We start from the raw sequence: 23,310 nt of genomic DNA, 5'->3' as shown, positions 1-23,310 counted from the left end.
GACCTCCTGGGAAAAACTAAGTTTGCTGCTGGAAGAGGTGTTAGTGGGGCCAGTAGGGGGCGCTCACCCTGTGGTCTGTGTGGGTCCTAATGCCCCAGTATAGTGACTTGGACGGTGTACTGTAAAAAGGTAGGCTTTCAGGTGAGATGTAAAACTGAGGTCCTGACTCTCTGTGGTCATTAAAAATCCCAGGGCTTTTCTCGAAAAGAGTAGGGGTGTTACCCCAGTGTCCTGGCCACATTTCCCAATGGCTTTACCAGTTGTGGCCTCCTAATAATCCCCATCACTCTGCTCTCCTCCCCACTGAGAGCTGGTGTGTGGGGAGTGGACTGGCGCATCATCCAGGTGGGGCAGCAAACTGGTGGTGGTGGAGGGGATCCCCAGTACCTGTAAAGCACTTTGATTGGAGTGTCTAGAATGGTGCTGTATAAGTGTAAGGAATTATTATTAATACAGGATATTTGTTCATGCAAATGCAGCAGGTACTTAGGAGCCCTTGTGAACCTTCCTTGCACTGAGCTGTTTCCAGTCCAGTGTGACGACTTACAAGGCGCACAGTGCATTTTCTGTTCCGTCACTCACATAAGGCAAGGAAACAATGTTGCTCATGATCTGTATGTTTGTATTGTAGGTGATGGTAGATGGACAAACCTCAACTGTCATCTCCAGCACAGAAGATGGCACAGAAGAAGAGGATTGTCCAGAGTCTTCGGAGCCCAGGCAGGATTGCAAACAACACTCACCAAGGTAAAATGTCACTTTATTGTTACTTACAAGTAATATATTGTTGTGTCGTCTTTAATATGTCAGTTGTCAGCCAGACTCATGTTAGGCTTTGTGTATAAAATGTGCACTCCGTTTGTCTTTCCTGCAGCATATTTTGTTCGTTTTCCTGTCCCCAGCCACACCGCATGATCCTTAAGCCTGTTTGTAGGTTTTTTTTTCCTTCTGCACTTTAATAAGTCGAAGAGCCTTCAATCGTGACAGATTCTTCATTGCTCATGCCGATGGCTCCGGAACGGAGCTGTTGCGCTCCCGAGACGTGGAGGCCGCTCTTTCCGAAGCCTACAGCGACCCTTCGACCGCAGTGCTGAAGGAGCCCCTGTCTGAACTCGCAGGTACAGCACGCGCCTTTTTCACATTAAACATCTTCTCCCCTTCCAAGACAACGTGATGCGTTTAAGACTAAAAAGTTATTTTTTTTTCTTCCCTGCAGGGGTCCTCGGATTGACGATCCTCCGGCCAGGCCCAGAGGGCGCGTGGTCCCGATGGCTCGTCCGGAGTGAAGGAGACATTGTCCCTCCCAACCTTAAGTCTAGGAAATGGAACAATTTCCCTTCCAGAGAGGTAAAGAACGTAATGAAGTTCAAAGAAAGTAGATACCGTAAGCGATCAAGTATGGAAAAGAAGAAATAAAGCATCTGGATGGCGCATTGCTCAATATACATTTATCTGGTCTCCTGAGACGTTTGCAGAATTCAGGGATTTTAAAAAATGCAGTGTGTGAGGTTTAGTAAGAAAATGGAGGTGAATGCCCAAACGATGTAGTGTTAACCTGAAAACATAAATGCTCCTACAATGGCCAACGATAGACTAAGAACATGACACCAAGGATTTAAAAAAAGAATCTCCAGCTGTGACTTTGTGGGTGCCAGGGCAGGGGGCAGGGGGCAGGGAGAGGCTCTCTCACACTAGATTAGTCTCAGGCCTAGTTAATGTTAATGTTAATGTTGCTTTATTAGCCCTATACAATTTTTTTGCATTAGGAATTAGTCTTTTCGCAAACCCCAGCTTTTCTCCATGAGACACAGACACACAAACAGGGAGAGAAGCTTGGGGTCTGAGCGCAGGGTCAGCCATTCTGCTAATTCAACAGTGGCACTTAACCTTCAGCTCGGCTGCTTCCAGCTCTGCTCTTCTTCCATACAAGACACCATCAGCCAGGCAGAATAGCGAATAAACAAATTTGCCAATGTCGAAACCCCGCTTGTAACATTGCCTTTAACTTTTAATTTCTTTAAAATTTACAATCCCATTATTCCGAGATAAAAATTATTGTTTTCAGTCATACATTGTGCCATTTTTAGTTTTCGTCCTCTACAGTATTTTGCATAAGGTAGCGTTTATAAGTTATTTATGAAGTTTTTGTAGGTTATAGATAGATAGATAGATAGATAGATAGATACTTTATTGATCCCGTGAGGGAAATTGCAGTGCAACAGCAGCTTAACACACACAACACAGCCACAGTGTAACGAATTATATACTAATAGTACAATACATACAATACAATACAAGAGTTACTCACAGTCCGGACACACAAGAGGAAACTAGAACAGAACAGTACACAGAAAATCGTATCACACGTATGAATATAAATATAGATGTAACCATAGATATAAATATAAATATAAATGTATTGCACAGGTCCCTGGCATATATTGCACAAAAGTGGTTGTAAACGGGAAAAAGAAAAAGAAAAAGAAAGAGAACAGATGTAGCAGTATATGTGTATATGCGTTTAGTCCAGAAACAGGTCACTGTCGCTGTTGCCTCTGCCAAGACGCAAGGTGGATGCGTTGTACAGTCTTATGGCAGACGGCAAGAATGACCTCCTGTAGCGCTCCCTGTCGCACCGTGGGTGAATCAGTCTATTGCTAAACGTGCTCTTCATTCCTGCAAGCCTGTCATAGAGGGGATGGGAGAAGTTGTCCATGATGGCCTCCAGTTTGGACATCATTCTCCTCTCAGCCACTACCTCCAAGGGGTCCAGGTCAGACCCAATGACAGAGCTCGCTCTCCTGATGAGCTTGTTCAGCCTTTTGGAATCTACTGCTCTAATCCCAGAGCCCCAGCACACCACTGCGTAGAAAATGGCACTCGCTACCACCGACTGATAAAACATGTGTAGCATCTTACTACACACATTGAAGGACCTGAGCCTCCTCAAGAAGTAAAGTCGGCTCTGTCCGTTCTTATAGATGGCCTCGATGTTCTTAGACCATTCCAGTCTATCGTCGATGTGCACTCCCAGGTACTTGTACGAGTCCACCATCTCCACGCCACTCCCATGGATGTAGACAGGAGTAGGTTTGACCTTTTTCCTCCTGAAATCTACCACCAGTTCCTTTGTCTTTGTAACATTCAGTTCCAAGTGGTTCACCCCACACCACTCCACAAAGCTGCTGACCAGTCCTCTGTACTCCTCCTCCTGCTCACCCTTGATACATCCCACAATCGCAGAGTCATCTGAGAACTTTTGCAGGTGGCATGACTTTGAGTTGTACTTAAAGTCCGAACTATAGAGGGTGAAGAGGAATGGAGAAAGAACTGTCCCTTGAGGTGCCCCTGTGTTACTCACTACCAGTTCAGACACGCAGTTCTGAAGTCTCACAGACTGTGGTCTGCCCGTCAGGTAGTCAGTGATCCACGAGGTCATGGAGGCATCGACTTGCATCTCCTCCAGCTTCCTCCTTAGAAGTAAGGGCTGGATGGTATTGAAGGCACTGGAGAAGTCGAAAAACATGATCCTTACAGTGTTGCCAGCCCTGTCCAGGTGTGAGTAGGCCCTTTGCAGCATGTAGATGATCGCATCCTCCACACCAACACTGGGCTGGTAGGCAAACTGTAGGGTGTCCAGTGATGAGCTGACCATGGGTCTCAGGTGGGATAAGACCAGTCTCTCCAGTGTCTTCATGATGTGAGAAGTCAGTGCAACTGGTCTGTAGTCGTTGAGGACAGAGGGGCGCCCTTTCTTTGGTACCGGGACCAGGCATGATGTCTTCCAGAGCACCGGGACTCTCTCCAAGCGCAGGCTCAGGTTGAACAGAACAGTTGAACAGTTATAGCAAAGTGAATAAAATAATTAATCTTTTTGTGGGGGAATATCTTGTTTTAGAAGAAGAAGTCTGGACCTCCCTTCGGGACCTCTCTTGGGAAGGGGCTGTACTTGAACGAAATATCAGTGTCTGCTCCTTCTGCGCCTGTATTTAAGTGTCCTGAGGTGATTGAAATTCGCCACCTTATCCAGTATGAGCCCATGAGCAGCACCCTGAGGAGGAAGATGGAACTGCGATTAAAGGTACTTATTTCAGCCAGTGTGAATGCACAAATAGACCATAAGTCGTCGAGGTCTCTCATCAATTATCAAAAGGTAGCCAGGTCTTTGCTGTTAAAACTCTTACTTTAATCTACCATCTGTGAAGGTAAGTCAGTAAACATTGAATTTTGCCGTCTGTAATACAGCATGTGTGTAATGCTGGGGACAAGAAAAAAAGTATTAAAAATTCTCAAAAGCATAGTCATAGTTACGTTTTCACCATGCTGCCACCAGAAGGCACCCAAAGCTGTCTGCAATACGAAGCCCAAGTAGACGTCAGTAGGCTTTGAAGTAGACCTGGTTGCCTGGTGTCACAGTACAAAACACAGGAGAAGAAACCGGAGAGCGAATGCAATGGAAACACCCATCATCACCAAAAACATTCATGTTGTGTCAAAGTGGAAGGGATTACGACAGTATCCTACTTGCACATTGTCTATTGTTTGTTTGTACATTGTCTTGATGCACTGTTTGCACTTTGTTTTGTTTTTTACACTTGTTTTACAATCGAGAGACTTTCTGTAAGTAAGAATTCCATTGTACCAGTACCGGTTACATATGGCAATAAAGTTCAAGTTCAAGTTCAAGTTCATCCTGGACAACCTGCTCCAGAGCCTGACGGACTGGGGATGTGCTCCCACATGTTTTGCAACGTTACCCACCCATATAAGAAACTGGGTCTTGTAGGAGTGCCGGGTTTTCATCTGTCTGGCAGAGTAAAGCATGGCGGTGCAAGCGTGGCTCAGTGGCTCAGGGACTGTGATTCCTTATGAGGGAATCCGTTCCCATGTGTATACATGTGCATAGGGACGGTGCTGAGAAGCACTTCTGGACCACCTCCACAGGTGAGCCAGTGGCCTAGACTCAGGCCAACCTGGAGACAGCCGTCAGTGCCCAAGAGATATGCTTTACAATAAAGTGAGGCACAAACTCTATCCAGCAGATTTTAAAAAAGGAAACTAAAATAGTTCCGCTTATGAAAATATAGCTACCTCCAGTTCTCCGATACCGGGATTGTTTTGGTTCATCAAGGAGAAACTCAGTGAAGAAATTAGATTGTGAGCTGTAGGTAGCTCACTCTGCTAGCCTACTCTTCAGACACTCTAGAAACTCTGAGCACAAACCCTTCCCTGCTGTCTCTTTTAAACCTACCGTACGATAGCTTTTGGCCTTCCCTGGGGCTTCTAGACTGGTCTGCACTCATTAGATAAAGGACCAGCTGCACAAACACCAATAAAACCAACAGCAATGTCCTGGAGCTGGAGGAGGGGGGTTTCCTTTCTGCTGTGCAAGACGTGAATCAATACAAGTGAAGTCATCCCAGTGGACTTCTCCAGAATCAACACTGAAATATGGATCACAGGGAACAAGTGGAAACTATGTGGAAGAGCATTTAAAACTGAAAACAAGGCATTTCAGTTCAGTTCAGTTCATTGTCATATACACAAGTGCAATGAAATGCTTAATTGCATGTATGCTCCGATACAAAGACACTAAGGAAACACTAAAAACATGAACACAGAACAGCAGCAGCAACAACAAGTTAAATACCATACAGTACAACTTAAAAAAACATCAGTGTGAACCAGTGGTAGGGGTAGAGTTCAGTAATCTGACAGCATTTCTAACTTCAGAGGCCTTTTCTTAATATATTGAAATAAATCATTTTAATAATACATATTACTTCAATGCAATTATTATAAAAAATACTAATATAAGAATGTTCCTGATACCCTGGTACACAACATGAAATAAATATCTGATTTGAAAGGACTGTTTTAGCTAGTTAAAAGCTATGATTTATTAAACAATGTTGCTGAGAGGACTGTGTTTTTATGAAAGGAGTACATTGATCACATCCTGAGGAAAGAGCACTTTGCGGATGAGATGCACGTGAAGGAGCCCAGGACTGAAGAAGAGAAAATGCACGCAGCCGACCTGCTCAAGCTTGTCCTGGTGAGCGCCTGGCGGCTTCTCATCAGCTGAACCGTCTCACACAGAGTCACCGATGTTTCCTTCTTAAGACTCACACAAGTAATGCCAAACACCACACCGGTTTATACATATTTGGTGACCTGCACCAAACATACAGTAATTATGGCCTAGCATACTTTTCTGAGCTTTGCCCTGTTTATACAGTATACTGTACAATGAGTTTTGGAATGAATGGCATTTGTTGTGTTTTTCATACTTCTCAACATACTGTATATACATACAATAAAACAGTTATGTTATACTATATATATACTGTAATAGTTATATGTATATGTAATATGTATAGTACATGTACAGTATATGTCAGAAGAAGCTTTTTTATTTCTTTTACTTTTGTTCAAATGTGCTTTAATTTCTGGTACAGAAGTAGACAATTTAATTAAACTAAAACTAAATTATGTACATATAACATATTTTAAGGTGTTAAAACATGACCAAAATATGGCATTGAAGTATTAGCTGCATAGTTCAGAGCGGGTCGCTGAAGGACCCTCTCTTCCTCGTGGCAGTCTTACCCAGATGTGGAAGGAGCCGCGGCAGCTGGAGGGGAGAGAAGGAGCAGTGGTGAGGCGCATGCTGCACCGTGACGACTAGAAACCCGCTAGCGCGACCCAGTGTGACCCAGTGTGACCCAGTGTGACCCAGTGTGCCAGACGCCCGCCGTGCTTTCTGAACACTTCCCCAGTGCTTTGGCTCTTCTCTTTACCACAGGAACAGTTTGCTCTCCCTGTTCTTCCCTGCTCTTTCCAAGGCTGTTGAGCTTCTGTTGTACAATGTGCCGCATGCTACAAACACACATTTCGCTTTTCTTACCTCCCTTCGCTTTCCTTAGTTTCCTCAGTTTACTCTGTATGAAACCAAAATAACAAAAAAAACAAAACAGTAAACCGACAATGGGGGTAAATGCATTTTTTTTTTAAAATATGAATCAGTACAGAGTGAACTTTTTTACCTGCATCACAAATTCTGACTGTGTTCCTCCAGATATCGCTGCCCTGTACACGCAAGCCATCAGCGGTCCTCCAGAACCCCCTCTCGAACCTGTGCAATCGAAGCGCTCGCAAGAGGACTGGGACAGGGACAGGTAGGGCTTGTAGTCTCGCAACTTTTGCCCGTACAGGATTTCATTTCCCTAAAAACCTATACTTCTAATCCCCACTTATCATAGCGGGTATCAAAAGATGATCTTATCTTGCTGAATTTAACTTTGAAAAAACAGACCTTTGGGATCCAAAGCCATTTTTAAGGTCAGTCCTCTTTGTGAGTGCTCAGTCACTCTGCTGACTCCATAGAAAGAATGGCCATGTTATGATCCATTAATCCAATTATCTGCACATTCACTCTCGTCCTGCATTTCGGTGATAGACCAGGAATGTGACTGGTGCATTCCCCTTGGTACGAGGCGTGTTTTCCTTCTTGAGGGACCTGTGAACCAATCACTTCCCTTCACTAAATCAAACATGTCCTGGACAGAGAAAACTGAACTGCTTCAGACACTCCCAGGGTGGGAGACACTGTTTAAGATGGATGACACTTGACATTCTTCCACTTGGTTTACTGCCTGTGACAACTGTTTTTCACCGACACCTTGTATTTTTTTATTTTTACCCTATCTGTGGAGGTCAGCCAGTCTGCAGTTTTCTCCTTTTTTCTCTCCATCTTTGACACGCAGCAGGCAGGGAGTCAAACGGGTGTCTGTGTGGGCAGGCAGACTAGAGCAGCGCAGGTAATGCAGCGTGGAAGAGGGACATTCAGATGAGATATCTGTCAGACCCGAAGTGTAAACATAATACACTGTGTAAAAACGTAAAGCTTAAAAGTATTTGTAGACCATGTGGTGGCTTGTATGAACTGAGCTTTTTACCGTGATCAAAATGTGAATCAGAACCTTCCAAATCTCTCGGCAGACAAAATGGCTGCTTTGGAAGAAACGTTTAAACCAGTTCTTACAGTAACATCACTTCAAAGTTTGGAAACTGAAGCTGCTAATTTCTTGAGAAATCTTAAGCATGAAAATAATAATAGATCTCCTTTATTATGACTTTGTTTTATTTATACTGCTTTTGTGTGTAGTTTAGTACTTCTGTCCCTTCCCTTCTCTCACATACAGTACAGTCTACCCTTTTTCCTCTACGTGACAAAATAATTTCACAACTAATTCTATTTGGAGTGCATTAAGATTATACCATAGTAAGACTTAAATGTACCAGTGCATGCTACCCGTGTTGTAAAAGTGTTTTAAAATCTACAGGAAAGTGTTTAGTATTGTGTGAAATTGAAATGTTGTCCTGACAATGCAGACAGGAGGTGCTAGAGGAGAAGAAATGCCGGGAAGCCCTCAGGAAAAGAATAATACCACCGTATTTTGCATCTGAATTTGGCAAAGCATTCTTGCTCACTCAGGTAAGATTGCTGTGTGTACTGTAGCTGAACACTAACTGTTTGCTATATATCATAATTGTAAATGGTAACTTGGACTAAAAGATATTATAAGGATAACTTTTTGGACTTATTTTTAGCTATCAATTGTTGTGTAATTTTATATTGACCAGGAGCTAATTGTCCTGCCTGTCTTTCCTGTCTTTTATTTTCCCTGTAAGGTTCCAGATATGGAATCTCTGTCCAGAGAGCTACCACCATTCCCAAAAACGGAAACAACAACAGAATCTGTGAATGAAATGCCAAACGCCGCTACAGCCGTTAATGGTAATGCTTTGTTTCGTTATTGTTAAAACTGATATTTATTTGCCCTAATCACCCGTTAGATCCCAAATCACACAGTTCCTAACTGAACACGAGAGGTGGTTTTTGGTGGAAGAGGCGTTCAGGATGCGGTTTTTGCTTTGTGACTCTTGAAGCGCGCAGACCCGTGATTCCGACAGCAGAAGGCAGCGTGCCGGAGAGAGCCAGACCCGCGGGTCCCACGCCACGGCCCGGCGCCGTCCCCCGTGCTCCGGCCACGTCAGGTACTGAGTGTCAAGCCGCCCCGGGCCTGGAAACTGTTTTTCATTCCAAACGGGTCAGGTAGAAAGTAAGCTGTACAACAGATTGTTAAAAAAAAAAAGATCTCGCCAGTCCAGTATGTATTGAACTCCATGCAAATCAGCTTTGGACACAAGTAAAAGCTTTGCAGTTCAACCGTATATTTGCCGTTGTTGCTCCAGACAATCAAAGTCAAAAGCACGAGCCGCCTTGAAGTTTTCTTTTTTCCTTTTCAACAAACGGTCAAGTGGAAATCTCATAGGGAATCTCAAGTGTTCAGTGACAGAACTGGGATCTCAAAGACCTGGGTGCACACACGTGCCCAATTCACATTTTCACAGTTAAGCCTCTGGACTGAAGAAGCTCCATTAGGCATTATGATGATTCACACCAGGGAACACAGGAATACATTTCAGCCATATATCTTTTAAGTTTCTATAAAGCATGTAAAATACACACAGTACTGAACATACTTCACATACTGTACAGTACATACTATGTACATTATAAGATATAGAAATAGAAACAACTGGAAGAACTCTGTAGTCAAAACTCACTATTTCCATGACGTCTTGGTGTTAGTGTTAGTCTTGGTGTTTATTTAAAAAAAAAAAAAGTGACCTTGCCGGTGGCGCTGTGGGTTAGGTTCCTGACTCCCACATCACAAGTTGGGTGTTCGAATCCAGCTGGAGCCATGACTTTTTTTAGTGGGCGGAGTGGTGGCTCTGAGGCTCAGGATCTGCGCCTGTGGCTGGAAGGTTGCCGGTTCAAATCCCGCGGCCGGCAGAGGAATCCTACTCTGTTGGGCCCCTGAGCAAGGCCCTTAACCCCAACTGCTCCAGGGGCGCCATACAATGTGTCTCCATGGAGAAAAGCTGTGTGAAGGACGTCTCCTGCCTGCCTTTGAAAATCCTCATTCCGATATCGTATGGCGTGTCTACATAATGAAGACACAGCATACGAGATCAGGTGGAGCGGTGGCACTGTGGCTCAGGATCTGTGCCTGTGACTGGAAGGTTGCTGGTTCGTATCCCACGGCCGGCAGAGGAATCCTACTCTGTTGGGCCCCTGAGCAAGGCCCTTAACCCCAGCTGCTCCAGGGGCGCCGTATAATGGCTGACCCTGCGCTCTGACCCCCAGCTTCTCTCCCTGTCTGTGTCTCCATGGAGAAAAGCTGGGGTATGTGTAAAAGACAAATTCCTAATGCAAGAAATTGTATAGGGCTAATAGAGAAACAGTATTATTATTATTATCAGTATTAGTGTAATTTACAGAGCAGTCAGAACAAGAAGAGTCTGAAGTAGAAGCGCGAGCAGGACCCAGTTAAAGGCTCAGTTGTTCTCCCAGGACCAGCGCCGCAGGACGTGTCTCCAGCAGGCAGCAGCGGCGCCCGGACCCGCAGGCTGGAGTTAGATGTCGCCGGGAACCCGCGCAGGGAGAGGGTCAAGCTGCCCTCCGCCATCCGCGGCCGCAAGCCCGGCGGCCTGCCGCACCAGAAGGTACTGTACATCCCGGACGGGACGGCCCAGCGCCTCGGAGGGGCACGAGTGTCCGTCCTGGAGAATTACGGCTCCAGACGTTCCTCTGTGTGGAAACTGGCTGATGTGGACCTTTTTTAACTTTCATACTGTGGTAAAATGTCAGAAATAGCAATATACGGTATGAATAAATGCAACTAACTTCTCATCAAGTTATAGCTAACTGAACACTACTACAATAGCCATTCTTAACACTTAATGCAGAACTACTTGTCTGTTTTCGTCTCTTACATCTCTGTGCCGAGTGTTTACAGTGGAAGAGATTTAACCGCAGCTCGGGGGTGTGATTCACTCCAGTATCCCGTGCTCTGCCCTAGTTCACTGCCGTCGAGGACCCTGTGAGGAGGAAGGTGAGAACAGTGTCAGTGGCCGGCCCTCAGGCCAGTGGCACACTTCAGTGTGTTCGCCGGGGTTTTGAGCTCTTCCCTGCAGAAGTGGACTTCGGGGTGCTGAGAGAGGGGTACACCTATTCTGTCTCTGTCGCACTGAGGAATGTTGGAATCGATTCCTGCAGGTGTGTATGCTCCTGATGTCTGACGGCCGTGTGCACATTGTACACTAGTAATACCTGTGGCACTTCACAGCTCCTGGGTTGAACCACATCTCGAGTCTGGAGACGAGTCCAGATTCAGTCCTCTGTGACAGTTCTACAAAGCCCCGCAGAGTAACACAGCCTAGTCAAGCATAAAACAGTGGTTAAATACTGTTTTAAAAACTGTGAATCTATAGCATGATAGCAACATTTTTTTCAAAAAAACTCTTATTTTTCAAATGAAAATGCAACATAAAAATAAAAACCATAATATGGAAGAAAATTGAATAAAATGTAATTTGTGAACATTGTTGTCATTTACATCAACCTTTACATAATCTGATGCACCGGTAAGGTTTAGCTTCTACCATATAGACACCTGCTTGTTGGGAAGCAGAAAGTTCTCATGACAGCATCTGATGCAAGGTACAGTATTATTTTCTTTTTGAAATAGTTGTTAAAGGTACATTTGCCTAAAACATGTCTTTGGTGAACTACAACCAAACACAAGAACAAATAATTTGAGTCTTAAGAGAATGTAGCATAACGCTAAGCAATGTGAAATACTGGTTTGTGCTTGTAGATTTCATTTTCAATTAAATGTACTTTATGTAAACTTAATGATGATTTGCTTTTCACTGAGCAATGCAACCTTTTGTTTAATTTATAGAACATTTTATTTTAATAATCTCGTATCCATCTGACTCATAATCTAACTCGTATAGTTTTATTATATGAACCTATAAAATGTTGCAGTGAAACAAGAAAGTGCCGCAGTCAGGTGTAAAGACTGCATCATAGTCTGATCCAAGCTGATATACTCAGATCTAGCTGTGAAAAAAGAGCTCCCATTCCTCTTTAGCCCACCGTCCCCACTGGCAGTAACCCAGCTACTGCAGGGGAGGGGGACGTCAGCAGCCCATGAAGCCTATTACATTATTGAGAGAGACTTTATCCCTGGATAGTTTGTCTTGTGTAAATGTAGAGTTAAGCAATAGCAGAAAAAAAGTGTTATTCATGATTTCCTTTTACATCTGAGACTTTACTTTGCGCACCGAGTATGGTTTTCAAATGTCGTGCATCCTGACATCTTTGAGATTTTACCCCGGTTCTACAGTAGGTAGGCTACACAGAACTATCTAATCTTCTTTTTCAGATGAAATACTGAATCAAAGGCAATCATTGTAGAGAAAATGCTTTCATAATATAATCTTATTTTTTTTACTCAGGCATGTTAAATCCAGCTTCAGAAGTGAATATTTCACTTGATGCAGCTTTTTTTAAAACAAAAGTATTTTGTCTCTGCTTCAACAGATTCAGTGTGAAACAGCCACCTCCTGCCACAGGACTGAGAGTTTTATATACTCCTGGACCGGTAAGTCTACCTAACAGTTTGATTTTGCATGTTTCGTTGTATAAATCTTATTGTCTTCAAACAACAGCCTATTTGTTATCAAATGCGCCATCCTTTGGATGAGATGTGAAACTGAGGTCCTGACTCTCTGTGGTCATTAAAAATCCCAGGGCGTTTCTCGAAAAGAGTAGGGGTGGAACCCCGGTGTCCTGACCAAATTTCATCCTGGCCTCCTAATAATCCCCCTCTCTGAACTGGCTTCATCACTCTGCTCTCCTCCCCACTGAGAGCTGGTGTGTGGGGAGAGTACTGGCGCATCATCCAGGTGGGGCTGCTCACTGGTGGGGGGGGAGGGGATCCCCATTACCTTATTTAATAATAATAATAATATTGTTTTTGTCCTGTGCAAGTCGGGACATGGGTCCATCGCAGGACACACCCACACGGTTCAGCAGGCAGGCAGACAGTTTAGAGACGACACTTAATCTCTCCAGTATGTCCTTGCGAGGTGGGAGAAGAGCACAGCAACCTGCAGCACCTGCACAACACTCCCACTCCTGCTGTGCTCGCCTTACACAAGGGGCTACTTGTGTATTCCTTGTTTTAAAACATGGTTGAATCTCCAGGTTGAAATTGTGTTCCCCAGGTACTGTAAGTACTGTATGTAGTTCCAATGTATTGATAGAATCCCAACCAGGGAGGTAAGGTATTATTTGTGAGTCCAGAGTGGTTGCCAGGACAGTAATATTCTCAAATGTCTGTTTCAGGTGGCTGCTGGTATGAAGACTGACCTGCAGATTGAGCTGTATGCCGTGGCCTTTGAGCTGGAGGACCTGGAGGGAGCAGGACATATTTCCCACCACATTCAGATCCAAACTGAGACCGAGTTTCTTCATCTGCCTGTTACTGCAAATATCCTTGTGTCTCACCCCTCTTTACGAACGTCATAAAACAAATCTTTTCGAGAAAGGCCACTTTAAATAGCCCACCACTTAACTACTTAACATGCACAGCATAACTCTAACATGTGAGACAATGCAAAACTCAATATGACCATTGAATTTAATGTACTGTGGCCAAGTGTAAACCATGTAGAAGCATCTATCAAAAGGGAAAAATAGATCCTGTGCAAATATTTTTTTTTACTTTGTCAGCTTCCTTGTTCTAAATTGTGATGGCTTTAACATCACATAGTATTTTTATTCAAGACCTCCTGAAAGATGCATTTTTTTGCTTGTTCAGCTTACAAAAGAGCCCCTTGCACTGTCCATAATATTTATACTTTCAGCAGGTAAATGTTCACATTTTATATACTGTACGTAAACATAAACACATCCGTCATGCCCTTGACTAAGATCCTACCAGTTGTGCCTGGAGGGGTGTCTGGGAACGGGGAGAGGGACTGTTCCCCAGGCAGGAGAGGGGCAGCAGTGCGACTCGTCTCCACCACCCCCTGTTCCCGGCGCGGAATCGCACGGCCCTTCAGACCGGTTCACGCAGGTCAGCGGAGTTTGTGTGCGGCGTCCGGAGAAAACACGGAATGAAGGAACTAGGTTGTCATTTACCGTTAATGCTTTCATTCATAAAATGAGAAATTAAGATGGTATTTTTGGGTCGTACCTGCCTGGTGCCCTGCGTTTCTGGGTTGCTGTGATCCTTACAGGAATAAGTGGCTTTCTGAATGGGCGATGGGTGTTGGGTCAGCCTGAATTTCCTGTGTGGAATTATAATAGTAGTCCTGATACTGGGTAACATCAGTTACACACCTACTGTATTGGAACATTTTAAATATTGTATTATTGCAAGGTGTTTCTCTATTAAGAGAAAGCAGGGCCTGTTTTCAAAAAGATAAAACTAGTATCAGCCGATGTTCAAGAAACACTCTCAAATACCAAGTATAATTTGCATAACAACAACTATTATTAAAAGATGGATTCAGAATGCAGCAGATGTTTGCTACAGTGTGTTTAGTGTTACTGATTACATATACAACCTAGTTACACGTAGAGACATGTCATGAAGTATCTCTGGGTCAGGGGTCTCTAACTGAAGGGCCCGGTATCTTCTGGGTTTTGTTCCAAATAGGCCCTCCGGTAACTGAGTTTGAAGGCCTTGCCTTAAAGTGTTTCATGTTTTTGAAAGAAACAACTTTATTTAAAATGAGGCATAAAAATGGTTAAAACCGATTTCAGCCTATTCCGGTAAGCACCAAATGGCTCCATTATCTAGAAGAACAAATTTATTTTTGATGAAAATTTATACTGTAATAAAAGGTCCTGGAGATTCTAAATCTGGTTAGACTTCTAAACGGTGTGGTGGCTCTGTGGCTCAGGATCTGTGGCTGTGGCTGGACGGTTGCAGGTTCAAATCCAGCAGCCAGCAGAGGAATCCTACTCTATCCTAATCCTACTCTGTAGGAGCACCCCAGCTGCTCCAGGAGTGCGGTATAAATGGCTGACCCTGCGCTCCCTGTCTTCGTGTCTCATGGAGAGCAAGCTGGGGCATGTGAACAGACAAATTCCTAATGCAAGAAACTGTATATGGCCAATAAAGTGGCTTACAATCTTCTCTTGTAAGTCACCTGTTGGCTGCATATGAAACAGCCAAGTATTCTGTTTGATTCGGAGAAATCTGGCCCTTGAGGGCATGATCTTTAACAAATTAGCTGTTTTATTGTCCGCGATGGAATTGTTCCATATACATAATGTAGAGGTTGGTAATTTCATAGCGACCTACAAAACCTGCTGCACTGGGGCTCTCCAGAGCCAGTCTGCGCTAAACACAATGCTGTAACCACAGAAGGAGGGACGCATTTTAGATGTTATTGCTGTAACTTTAATAAAACAATGTTGTATTTTTTCTCTTCCAGATTCAGATCATACATTTTTAACACAAGAAACTCTGAGGTCCGTGGTACACCACTGAACAGAATTCTCGAAAAAAACGTCTGTACGGCTGATGTGAAAGATGAGCTATGTATACGTTTCGCAATTTTTAAACGTTTTAAGTTGTTATTAATAAGACATAAATAAAAGATAGCAGTTTAATCAAAACGTTGTTTTTATCACTTCTTTTTATATGGATATTGGTTAAATTGTAACATCTTTAGTAAAGAGTCCACATTTCGCCGACAGTGCACATATAGATGAAAATACAGATGCGAGGAATCTTTATAGCAGGGTTCCGCGACACTTAGTCTAATGAGCTTTTACGCAATTTTGCAACAACCGAATCCATTACTTTATCATAATTTTATGAAAGTACCACAGTGGAGTGGTTTGGAAGGCTGAGTAACCTGCTTGAACACGGAGTAAAATAAAATCAAGAATGGTAACTCATCTGCACCCCATTATCGTGGTCACTAATCGTATTATCGGCGATAGGTGATCAATAATATCACGTGAGCCTCACATACGAGCTACTGTATTTAAAACGTCATAACTCTTTAGAAAAACGTTCGCTACGAGACACGTACTAGGAAGCCACTGCAAACCACACTCGCCGTTGCTGGCGCACTCAAACTACAGGCACACCGCGCAGAAGATACACGTGTCGGCATTACCACGCCGGTTCACCGCTGCGGAACTACATTACCCACAAAACCCCTCGCCAGCACGGTTACGCAACACGGCGCGCCAAGCTGGCCCCGCCCCGTGTTTTGATGGCAACATGGCTACGCACGTGGGGGTGAGGAAGTGCTCCCTGCGCAGCCCCGAGTTCCCTCAAACTTTGCACCAGGGGTTCAGAGAGCTGTGGGAGGCGGGCTGCCTCTGCGACATTCGCCTGGTGGCCGAAGATCAGACGTTTCCGGCTCACAGGTCGGTTCTCGCCGCAGCCAGCTGTTACTTCAGGGTGATGTTTACAACAGACATGAAGGAGCGAAACATGGACTCGGTGGAGCTAAAAGGCATTTCTGCGGGGGGTCTGAAATGCGCCTTGGACTTTATCTACACTTCCCAGCTGGTGTCGGACTTGGAGAGCCTGGAGGACGCGCTGATCACCTCCACACACCTGCAGATCCCGCACATGACCGCCTGCTGCGCGGAGCTCCTGCAGAGCTCCCTGACCGCGGACAATTTCCTCGAAATCCTCTCTCTGTCCAGTAGGTACGACCTGGCCTCTTTAAAGGGGGAGTGTTTCGCCTTCATCTCGCAGAACCTGGACGTGATACTGAAGACAGGCGAGAGCTCTCTGCTGCAGATGGACGCCGATGGCATTTGGGGGCTTTTGCGGAGAGACGACGTCAGCCCCCGGGTCAGCGAGACGGCCCTCCTGGAGCTGGTGCTCAAGTGGGTGGAGTGCGACCTGGACCGCCGACAGCCCTACACCGAGCTCCTCCTGCAGGAGGTCCGGCTGGGGTTGATCTTCCCCCCCGGCTGCGGGTTCGAGGGGGACCTGGGAGCCGCCGCCGAGCTGGTGAAGGCTCTTCCGAAGGGTCAGGCGTACCTGGACATGCTGTCCGAGCAGTGCCTGGGGCTGCAGACCGACAGCCCGGTTCGGAACTGGTTCAGGATAAGGTCGACGAGGAAAGCGGTGCTGGCGACGTGCGGGAAGACCACGGGCAGCCGGGAGTGCAGGGAGGTGATGGTAAGACCGTGTCCGGGCTCCGCTGTGGCTGTGTCCAGTGGCTCTTGAGTATTATGCTGGTGGGAGGTTGTTATAAGGACCCTAAAAGCGTCGAGGAACACTAAATAGATATGAGGAATGCCCTCCTGGCACACACGGCTTGTTCATCTCTCTCCTGGCTCGTGTTGTGTGGTAGATCCTGGCAGGTGACAGAGGGCAGACCTCGCAGACGTGGAGGACGATTGCTCATGTGGAGGGAATGTACAACCACTGCGCTGTGGTGCTGAATGACTACCTGTATATCATAGGTAAGAAGAACACGGAACAGCCAGGCCTCAATTAAAACTCCCCTCGCCTCTTCTGTAGACCTTGCGTTGGTTAAACCTCTGTACATGCTGAGGAAGACAGGCAGACCCCAGCTGTCACAGATACTACTGTATAATCGGAGGGCATCTATGTGTAGCTCCTAATGCATATGCACAGACCCACACTGCTTGGGCAGACTTGTATTTAAGTTGTTTGTTATTGAACTTTGTTGTTGCTGCTGCTGTTCTGTGTTTGTGTTTTGGTGTTTTTCAGTAATGTCTTTGTATTGGAGTACACATGCAGGTAAGCGTTTCATTGCACTTGTGCTTATGACAAATGGAACCGAAAGAGTCTTACTCATAAGCACGACATTTATAGTAACTCGAGATTGATGGGGTTTGTATTTAGTTTATGTAAACCCTTCAAGGATGCAGAGCATAACAGGCAGATGTGCTTTTGCATGCTCCTGGTTGTTCTCCAGAAGTGGCCTTTCTTGTTCCAGGTTGAAACTCTGCTGAGCTGCGCTTTGACTTTTTCCAGCCCCACCTCCCTAAAACCCCACGATTAGCCGGCCACACTTTATCATTTTTTCCCTGATGTGTAGGCATCATGCCAGGTATAAGTGAACACTCACTGTACGCGTGCGTGTCTGTGCTCTCTCCAGGGGGGCAGAATTCCTGGTTCAACACGAACCACGAGGAAGAGGCCACCGCCTGCGTGCGGCGCTACGATCCGCGCTTCGACAAGTGGACCCGTCTGGCTGACATGCATGTAAATAGTGGAGCGTTCCGTGTTCCGAGTTTGAAACTGTTCTACAGGAATTACAGGATATCTTAACAATTCCGGACATATTTCCTTTTCCGAGTTTTTATTTTCTTAAACAAAGTGTGTGCATGTCAGAATGAATTTAACTCAACATTCAATACACTGGAACATTGGCTGCATTTTTAAAGTGTTTAAAGTTTTGTTTAAAGCAAAACAAAAATAGGCAATAAATCTACAGTAAAACCATCTTCATATTTAACATTGCTCACATTTCCAACTTTCTGTGTTGCGATGCAGTATAGCATTGCATACTCTGTACTGTAACTTCATACTGCCTTCATACATGTAATAAGCACTGCAAATGTAAACGTGCAGTATTGCTCAACAGCCGAGACCTTGTATTTTTAAGAACGTAAGAAAGGTTAAGAAGGAGAGGAGGCCAGTCGGTTAATTAGGTAGTTAGAAGCTTATTGATCCAAGACTCTCTTCTAGTAGTTTCTGAAAAGCAGCTGGAGTTTCGGCTTCAATCATGTTGCTGGGCAGTTTGTTCCAGACTCCCACCACCCTTTGGGTAAAGAAGTGCTTACGTTTCTTGGTTTTAAATTCAAATGTAGACTCCCTGTAGTTTCCACCAGTGTCCTGGGGTTCGCCGTCCGGCCCGGCCCGCTGCTGTGAGGAACACGGCTGGAGGGTGGAGGGGTGTAGCTCCCGCGCCCTGACTGAGCCCAGGCCCCTTGTTCCAGGTGCGACGGCGCCGGTTCCACTGCAGCGCCCTGGGAGACCGGATCTACGCTGTGGGGGGCAGAGGGGAAGGGGGCATACTGTCCTCTTCAGAGTGCTACAGTCCAGCTGAGGACAAGTGGACACACATCCGGGCCCTGCCCTGCCCACTGTCCAGCCACGCCGGCGCTGCCTACAGCAACAGGCTCTACGTCTGCGGTAGGACAGCCCAGATCTCGCGCATGAAGCTCATGGCAGCGTGGGGGTAGAAATTACACTCCAGGCCCCTGAAGCGTTCAAACTGACTGTTCTCGTCTGCTTAGCCCAGTTCATGTCGGAAACAATTAGCAGCATGGTTTACCTCAGAAGTGATCATCTACAGATTTAATCCTCACACAGAGTCTTATGTTAGAGCAAATACAGCCACTCGCTATTTATCATGTTTCTCAACCTGATACAGTATAGCCACGGTTTCTGAGTTCCTACAGAGCCGTTTGATATTAAACGGTTCGAAAGAAACTGGTTCTTTGCAATTCAGAATTACGAGAACAAATGACGTTGCGTCCGTGAAAATGCCTTTCACAATCCGATTTCATTTTCTGTTTTTGGTACATTTGAAATAAATGGTGTCTGTTTGTCAAAATAATCCCCAAAAGTACTACTCCACATCACAGACCACCCTGCATTTTGTAGACATTTCTAGCGACATATCAGTGTTTCCTCCTGTCTCCTGGTTTGGACAGGGGGCTCTTCAGGGGAAATCTTCTCGAACGCGATGTACCAGTACAGCCCAGAGCTGGACGAGTGGACACCCCTGCCACCCCTGCGCTATGCCAGAGGGTTCCACAGCATGAGCCCTGCGGGGGACAAGATCTATGTCATGGGTGAGTGTGGGGTACAGAGAGCGTCTCGCTCGAGGGACCGAGGGGGACGTGCTGCACACTCATGGGTTTGCAGACAGGTGTGTCTGTTTAACGAGGTGTGCTTTTTAAACTGTATTGAAACATCTCGCACAGCATTGCATAAAATGAAATACGGGATCATTGGCTCTGTTTCACCACTGTGAGGGCAGTAGAACTGTCTAAACGGATGTCTTATTCCGCTATTAGCAGTCATGGACAGCCGTTTCTTCCTTACTGGGGCCCCTAAACACCTACCTGTGAACAGCGAAAGGGATGTGTATTTATAAATGTCGTATGAATAATATATAGATGTACCTTGCAAGCCACACCTTTCGGGGATATTCTGTGTTGTAAGAGCATGAAGTCACTATGAATTAATTTAAATAATTGTGAATTATTTGTAGTTAAATAGCTGTCCGTGGCTCCTACTAGAATTCTCTTCATACAGTTGCACCTCACCCTTCATTATGAAACCGCAAGAGCTGGGATTTGTTCCCATACTGTAATTCATAGTGGTTGCAGCCTCTTAAAATGCAGCATATCCCCAGAAAGTGTTACTTTTGAGATGTGTGTCTGCTGTGGCCACCTGAGCATCTCAAGAAAAGTCAACGCAGTAAGCTCTGGGGGCTGTAGTTGTTTTAAATTTTAAAATCGTAAAGGTGTGTTTAACAATATGTACACCATGGACGGGACACCAGTCTACCGCAGGGCACACACAGACACACACTCACGCCAGTTTCCCAGAAATCAGTTACCATACCAGTATGTCTTTGGACTGTGGGCAAAAACTGGAGCACCCAAAGGAAAGCCGTGTGAACATGTATACAAGCTCCAGGCAGACAGCAGCCCTGGGCCTTGAACCCAGGGCCCCAGCGCTGTGAGGCAGCAGGCCTGCCCACTGTGCCGTCCTTGTTCAGTCTTATACTGCTTCGGTTTAATTCCTGCAGTAAAACCCCATGTATCCCGCATGTCCTGTGCTTGTGCCAGGTGGTATCCTGATCTCTCGGGCAGCGGGCCAGGCGCGCTCCTACTCGGACGTCCTGGTGACGGAATGCTACTGCCCGGCCTCCCGCCAGTGGACAGAGCTCAGCCCCCTGCCCGTGGGGCACAGCCAGCACGGGGCCGCCGCGCTGGGCTCCTCCATCTACATCATGGGCGGCTTCTCCTGGACGGAGGAGGGCTTCCTCAGCAGCGTCCACGTGTACGACCGCGAGGCGGACGCCTGGCGCGCGGGGCCCCAGCTGCCCCGGCCGCTGGTGGGGGTGGCCAGCGGGACGCTGACCCTGCCTCACGCTCTGCGCGGGAAGGGCGACGCCACAGAGCCCGAGCCCGAGCCGTCGTAGGGCAGCGAGCGGCGACCAGCCTTCCCCGTGCAGCACTGTCGGTGTACCAGGAGAAAACATCACGACTAATACACATTTCAACAGACCTGAAATGAGTAACAAACGAATAGTATTTCCTCTATGCTTGATGCCAAATTGTTAGTTATGCCTAAAAACATTGTACCCATTATATATTATTACATTGTTGTACAATTACATTATTGCTGCCTAAACCCAGGGCTTCTAAATGTTTCCAAAATGATTTGTTTTAGCAGAGGAAAAGAAGCAAAGAAGCGTTTATGTTACCGTTTTCAGTGTCACGTTAATAAATCAGATGAGCAACTACCAGTGCAATAATTCAGTGTAGCTCTGGGTACAGTAACTGCCTTTGTGAGATCAGAACCTCATTCTTGGCAAATTGTGCGTTTGGCATTATTGATGCACAATTAAATACAGCACGGAGGTTTAGAAACTACATTTTTAAACCCAAATCCAGGCTGTAGTAGTTGTTTATGCTAATAATCGAACATGCTCTGTCAGAAGCATATTTTCAATTAATACTTTCCTCTTTATCATGTATTGAAAAAAAATTAAAATATTAGTATTGTTTACGGTTCAATTCTAAGTGCACTTTGCTCTATTCAGACTGTTTACCTGCAGTACTTTCATGGACTGAAGTATCCATCAGCAGCAGAACAGCTGGCTGGTGCTCAGATACTCCCGCCCCGGAGGGCAGCTCAGGTTGCTGGGTTTCATACCGTCCTGGACTCTTGATGACTTGACCTGAATAAATTCGTTCACTGATTGGACTTCATTAGCACTGTTACAGCAGTGGGCAAACCCCTCACCACTGTTGTTACTTGTTACTGCCTGTGAAACACAGTGGACAGCAGGTCTAGTGCATCAAGCCCGCTCCACCAAATAGGTTTTTTTGTCAAGGAACTAGTGGAAAAGGGAACAGTGTGGAAAAATGAGTTTGGACCAATGCAGAGTCAATTCGAATAATACTGGAGCCAAAAGGAAAGCTATGACTTCAGATGGACATCGGAAAAGTCGGTTTAGGACATACTTAGTACACTTTAGTAAAAAAAAATCTTAATTTTGCAGTTTTTGACGTGCACCCTGTTAATGCTTATCAAATGTTCTCTCAATTACCATAGCGCCATACGATGGTCCAATATGAGTGTTAATTGCAGCAAAAATATGGGGGAAAAAAACATTCACAGAATTCAGAGCACATTTTTTTCCCCTTCTACTGTTCACAAAGATGCCTTTTATATTGTGACATTCCAGACTATTTAAATACTTGTTCCTGAGGTACTGCGATGCAGTCACTTCTAAACACAAAGGAGAGCACAGTCTGGCTCGACTTGCACTTAAATGAACTGCTTTCAGGACAGATTAAAAATTAGAAGAAAAAAAAGAAATGTCGTTGTTTCAAAGCCTGTTAAAGGACAGAAGGGATGATGAGGGACTTGGCTGTTGCTGAATGTACTATTTTCTATCAGGAACGTTGAGCGGTTTCATTAGACTGGAAACAGCAAAAATTGTGGGTATACCTCACTAGTTACCCTTTAATCAGGTATAGTGTGAATACCTGCAGAACACTAAAGAAAGACAAGTGACAGGCTCCATGTGTCTCTGTATAGCTGTTAAAAAAAAGTAGTTGCGGAATAATAGTTGCTGCTGCTTGTTTTCTCTTACTTAATCTGCTGTGAGAAGCGTGATCGTGAAGAGTATGCAGTCTGTGCGTTTCTCCCCAGTGTGCACAAGAACAGCTACAACACACATCAGGGGATGCAGGTAGCACCAGATGATCCTGCCAGATAGCCAACATGTGGTTAAATTATAGCAAAAGCTGCTGTACCTCATGATACCATAAACAATTGAACATCCTATATTGTGTAAAAAGTGCAACATATGTAATGATTAAAGTTATATACTGTATGCAATGAGGTCACACTGCTGTTGTATTTATTATTGTTTGGCATTTGCACTTTGCACTTTAATAAAATGTCTTGACAAGTACCATTTACATGTTATCAGTTCTTTTCAATTCTTACATGAAAGTGGATACTTATGTTATCTGCAATATCATGAGCCAACCCATCACGCATACTTAAAGTAGGATCACTCTGAAAATAAACTAGACGAATATACTGCAGAAGAGCTGAAGTCAAATTTCCCAGCTCCGCTTCAACGTGCACATTCCAGTTGGACTCGAGGGAC

General features: G+C 45.2%; 3 protein-coding genes across 4 annotated transcripts in view; all 3 read left to right on the top strand.

Annotated features, from left to right (window-relative positions):
- The window catches only part of spag17 (sperm associated antigen 17), a 34,594-nt gene extending 24,690 nt beyond the window's left edge, over positions 1-9,904 (top strand). The window contains exons 33-43 of the mRNA XM_088644939.1: positions 632-747; positions 964-1,118; positions 1,217-1,347; positions 3,899-4,081; positions 5,942-6,055; positions 6,604-6,658; positions 7,079-7,178; positions 7,767-7,820; positions 8,395-8,497; positions 8,695-8,800; positions 8,953-9,904. Of these exons, the coding sequence (XP_088501065.1) occupies positions 632-747; positions 964-1,118; positions 1,217-1,347; positions 3,899-4,081; positions 5,942-6,055; positions 6,604-6,658; positions 7,079-7,178; positions 7,767-7,820; positions 8,395-8,497; positions 8,695-8,800; positions 8,953-9,122 (1,287 nt within the window). The 3' untranslated portion in view covers positions 9,123-9,904. The remainder of the gene's footprint in view (positions 1-631; positions 748-963; positions 1,119-1,216; positions 1,348-3,898; positions 4,082-5,941; positions 6,056-6,603; positions 6,659-7,078; positions 7,179-7,766; positions 7,821-8,394; positions 8,498-8,694; positions 8,801-8,952) is intronic.
- A 26-nt stretch (positions 9,905-9,930) lies between these two features.
- Positions 9,931-15,553, top strand: LOC148675672 (sperm-associated antigen 17-like). The gene is made up of 7 exons (XM_088644185.1): positions 9,931-10,002; positions 10,381-10,575; positions 10,932-11,128; positions 12,461-12,521; positions 13,268-13,412; positions 13,863-14,000; positions 15,370-15,553. The coding sequence occupies exons 1-7, from the start codon at positions 9,931-9,933 to the stop codon at positions 15,423-15,425; spliced, it is 864 nt and encodes a 287-aa protein (XP_088500311.1). The 3' UTR covers positions 15,426-15,553.
- Positions 15,554-15,674: 121 nt separating this feature from the next.
- Positions 15,675-23,109, top strand: LOC148675671 (kelch-like protein 9). Of its 2 annotated transcripts, XM_088645017.1 has the most exons (7): positions 15,675-16,318; positions 16,607-17,087; positions 17,263-17,374; positions 18,037-18,143; positions 18,881-19,076; positions 19,601-19,741; positions 20,747-23,109. In XM_088645017.1, the coding sequence occupies exons 1-7, from the start codon at positions 16,170-16,172 to the stop codon at positions 21,100-21,102; spliced, it is 1,542 nt and encodes a 513-aa protein (XP_088501143.1). In that variant the 5' UTR covers positions 15,675-16,169; the 3' UTR covers positions 21,103-23,109. The 2 variants fall into 2 exon arrangements, with proteins under 2 accessions (XP_088501143.1, XP_088501134.1); XM_088645008.1 differs by having other exon boundaries at positions 16,115-17,087.
- The last annotated feature ends 201 nt before the right edge of the window (positions 23,110-23,310 follow it).

This window comes from Lepisosteus platostomus, chromosome 2 (genome assembly GCF_059453375.1).
Source record: "Lepisosteus platostomus isolate fLepPlt1 chromosome 2, fLepPlt1.hap1, whole genome shotgun sequence".
Lineage (NCBI taxonomy): Eukaryota > Metazoa > Chordata > Actinopteri > Semionotiformes > Lepisosteidae > Lepisosteus > Lepisosteus platostomus.
Note: the sequence above shows the minus strand (reverse complement) of the source record. Positions and strands in the feature narration are given on the sequence as shown.

Excerpts from the sequence above, each read along its gene's own strand:
- LOC148675672 (XM_088644185.1), top strand. The coding sequence starts at position 9,931 with ATGTGTCTCCATGGAGAAAAGCTGTGTGAAGGACGTCTCCTGCCTGCC. Across the intron at positions 13,413-13,862 it reads TCATCTGCCTGTTACTGCAA|CAGTTGTGCCTGGAGGGGTG; the intron begins ATATCCTTGTGT and ends CTAAGATCCTAC. Across the intron at positions 14,001-15,369 it reads CTTCAGACCGGTTCACGCAG|ATTCAGATCATACATTTTTA; the intron begins GTCAGCGGAGTT and ends TTTCTCTTCCAG.
- LOC148675671 (XM_088645008.1), top strand. The coding sequence starts at position 16,170 with ATGGCTACGCACGTGGGGGTGAGGAAGTGCTCCCTGCGCAGCCCCGAG. Across the intron at positions 18,144-18,880 it reads CCCGTCTGGCTGACATGCAT|GTGCGACGGCGCCGGTTCCA; the intron begins GTAAATAGTGGA and ends CCCTTGTTCCAG. Across the intron at positions 19,742-20,746 it reads GGACAAGATCTATGTCATGG|GTGGTATCCTGATCTCTCGG; the intron begins GTGAGTGTGGGG and ends TGCTTGTGCCAG.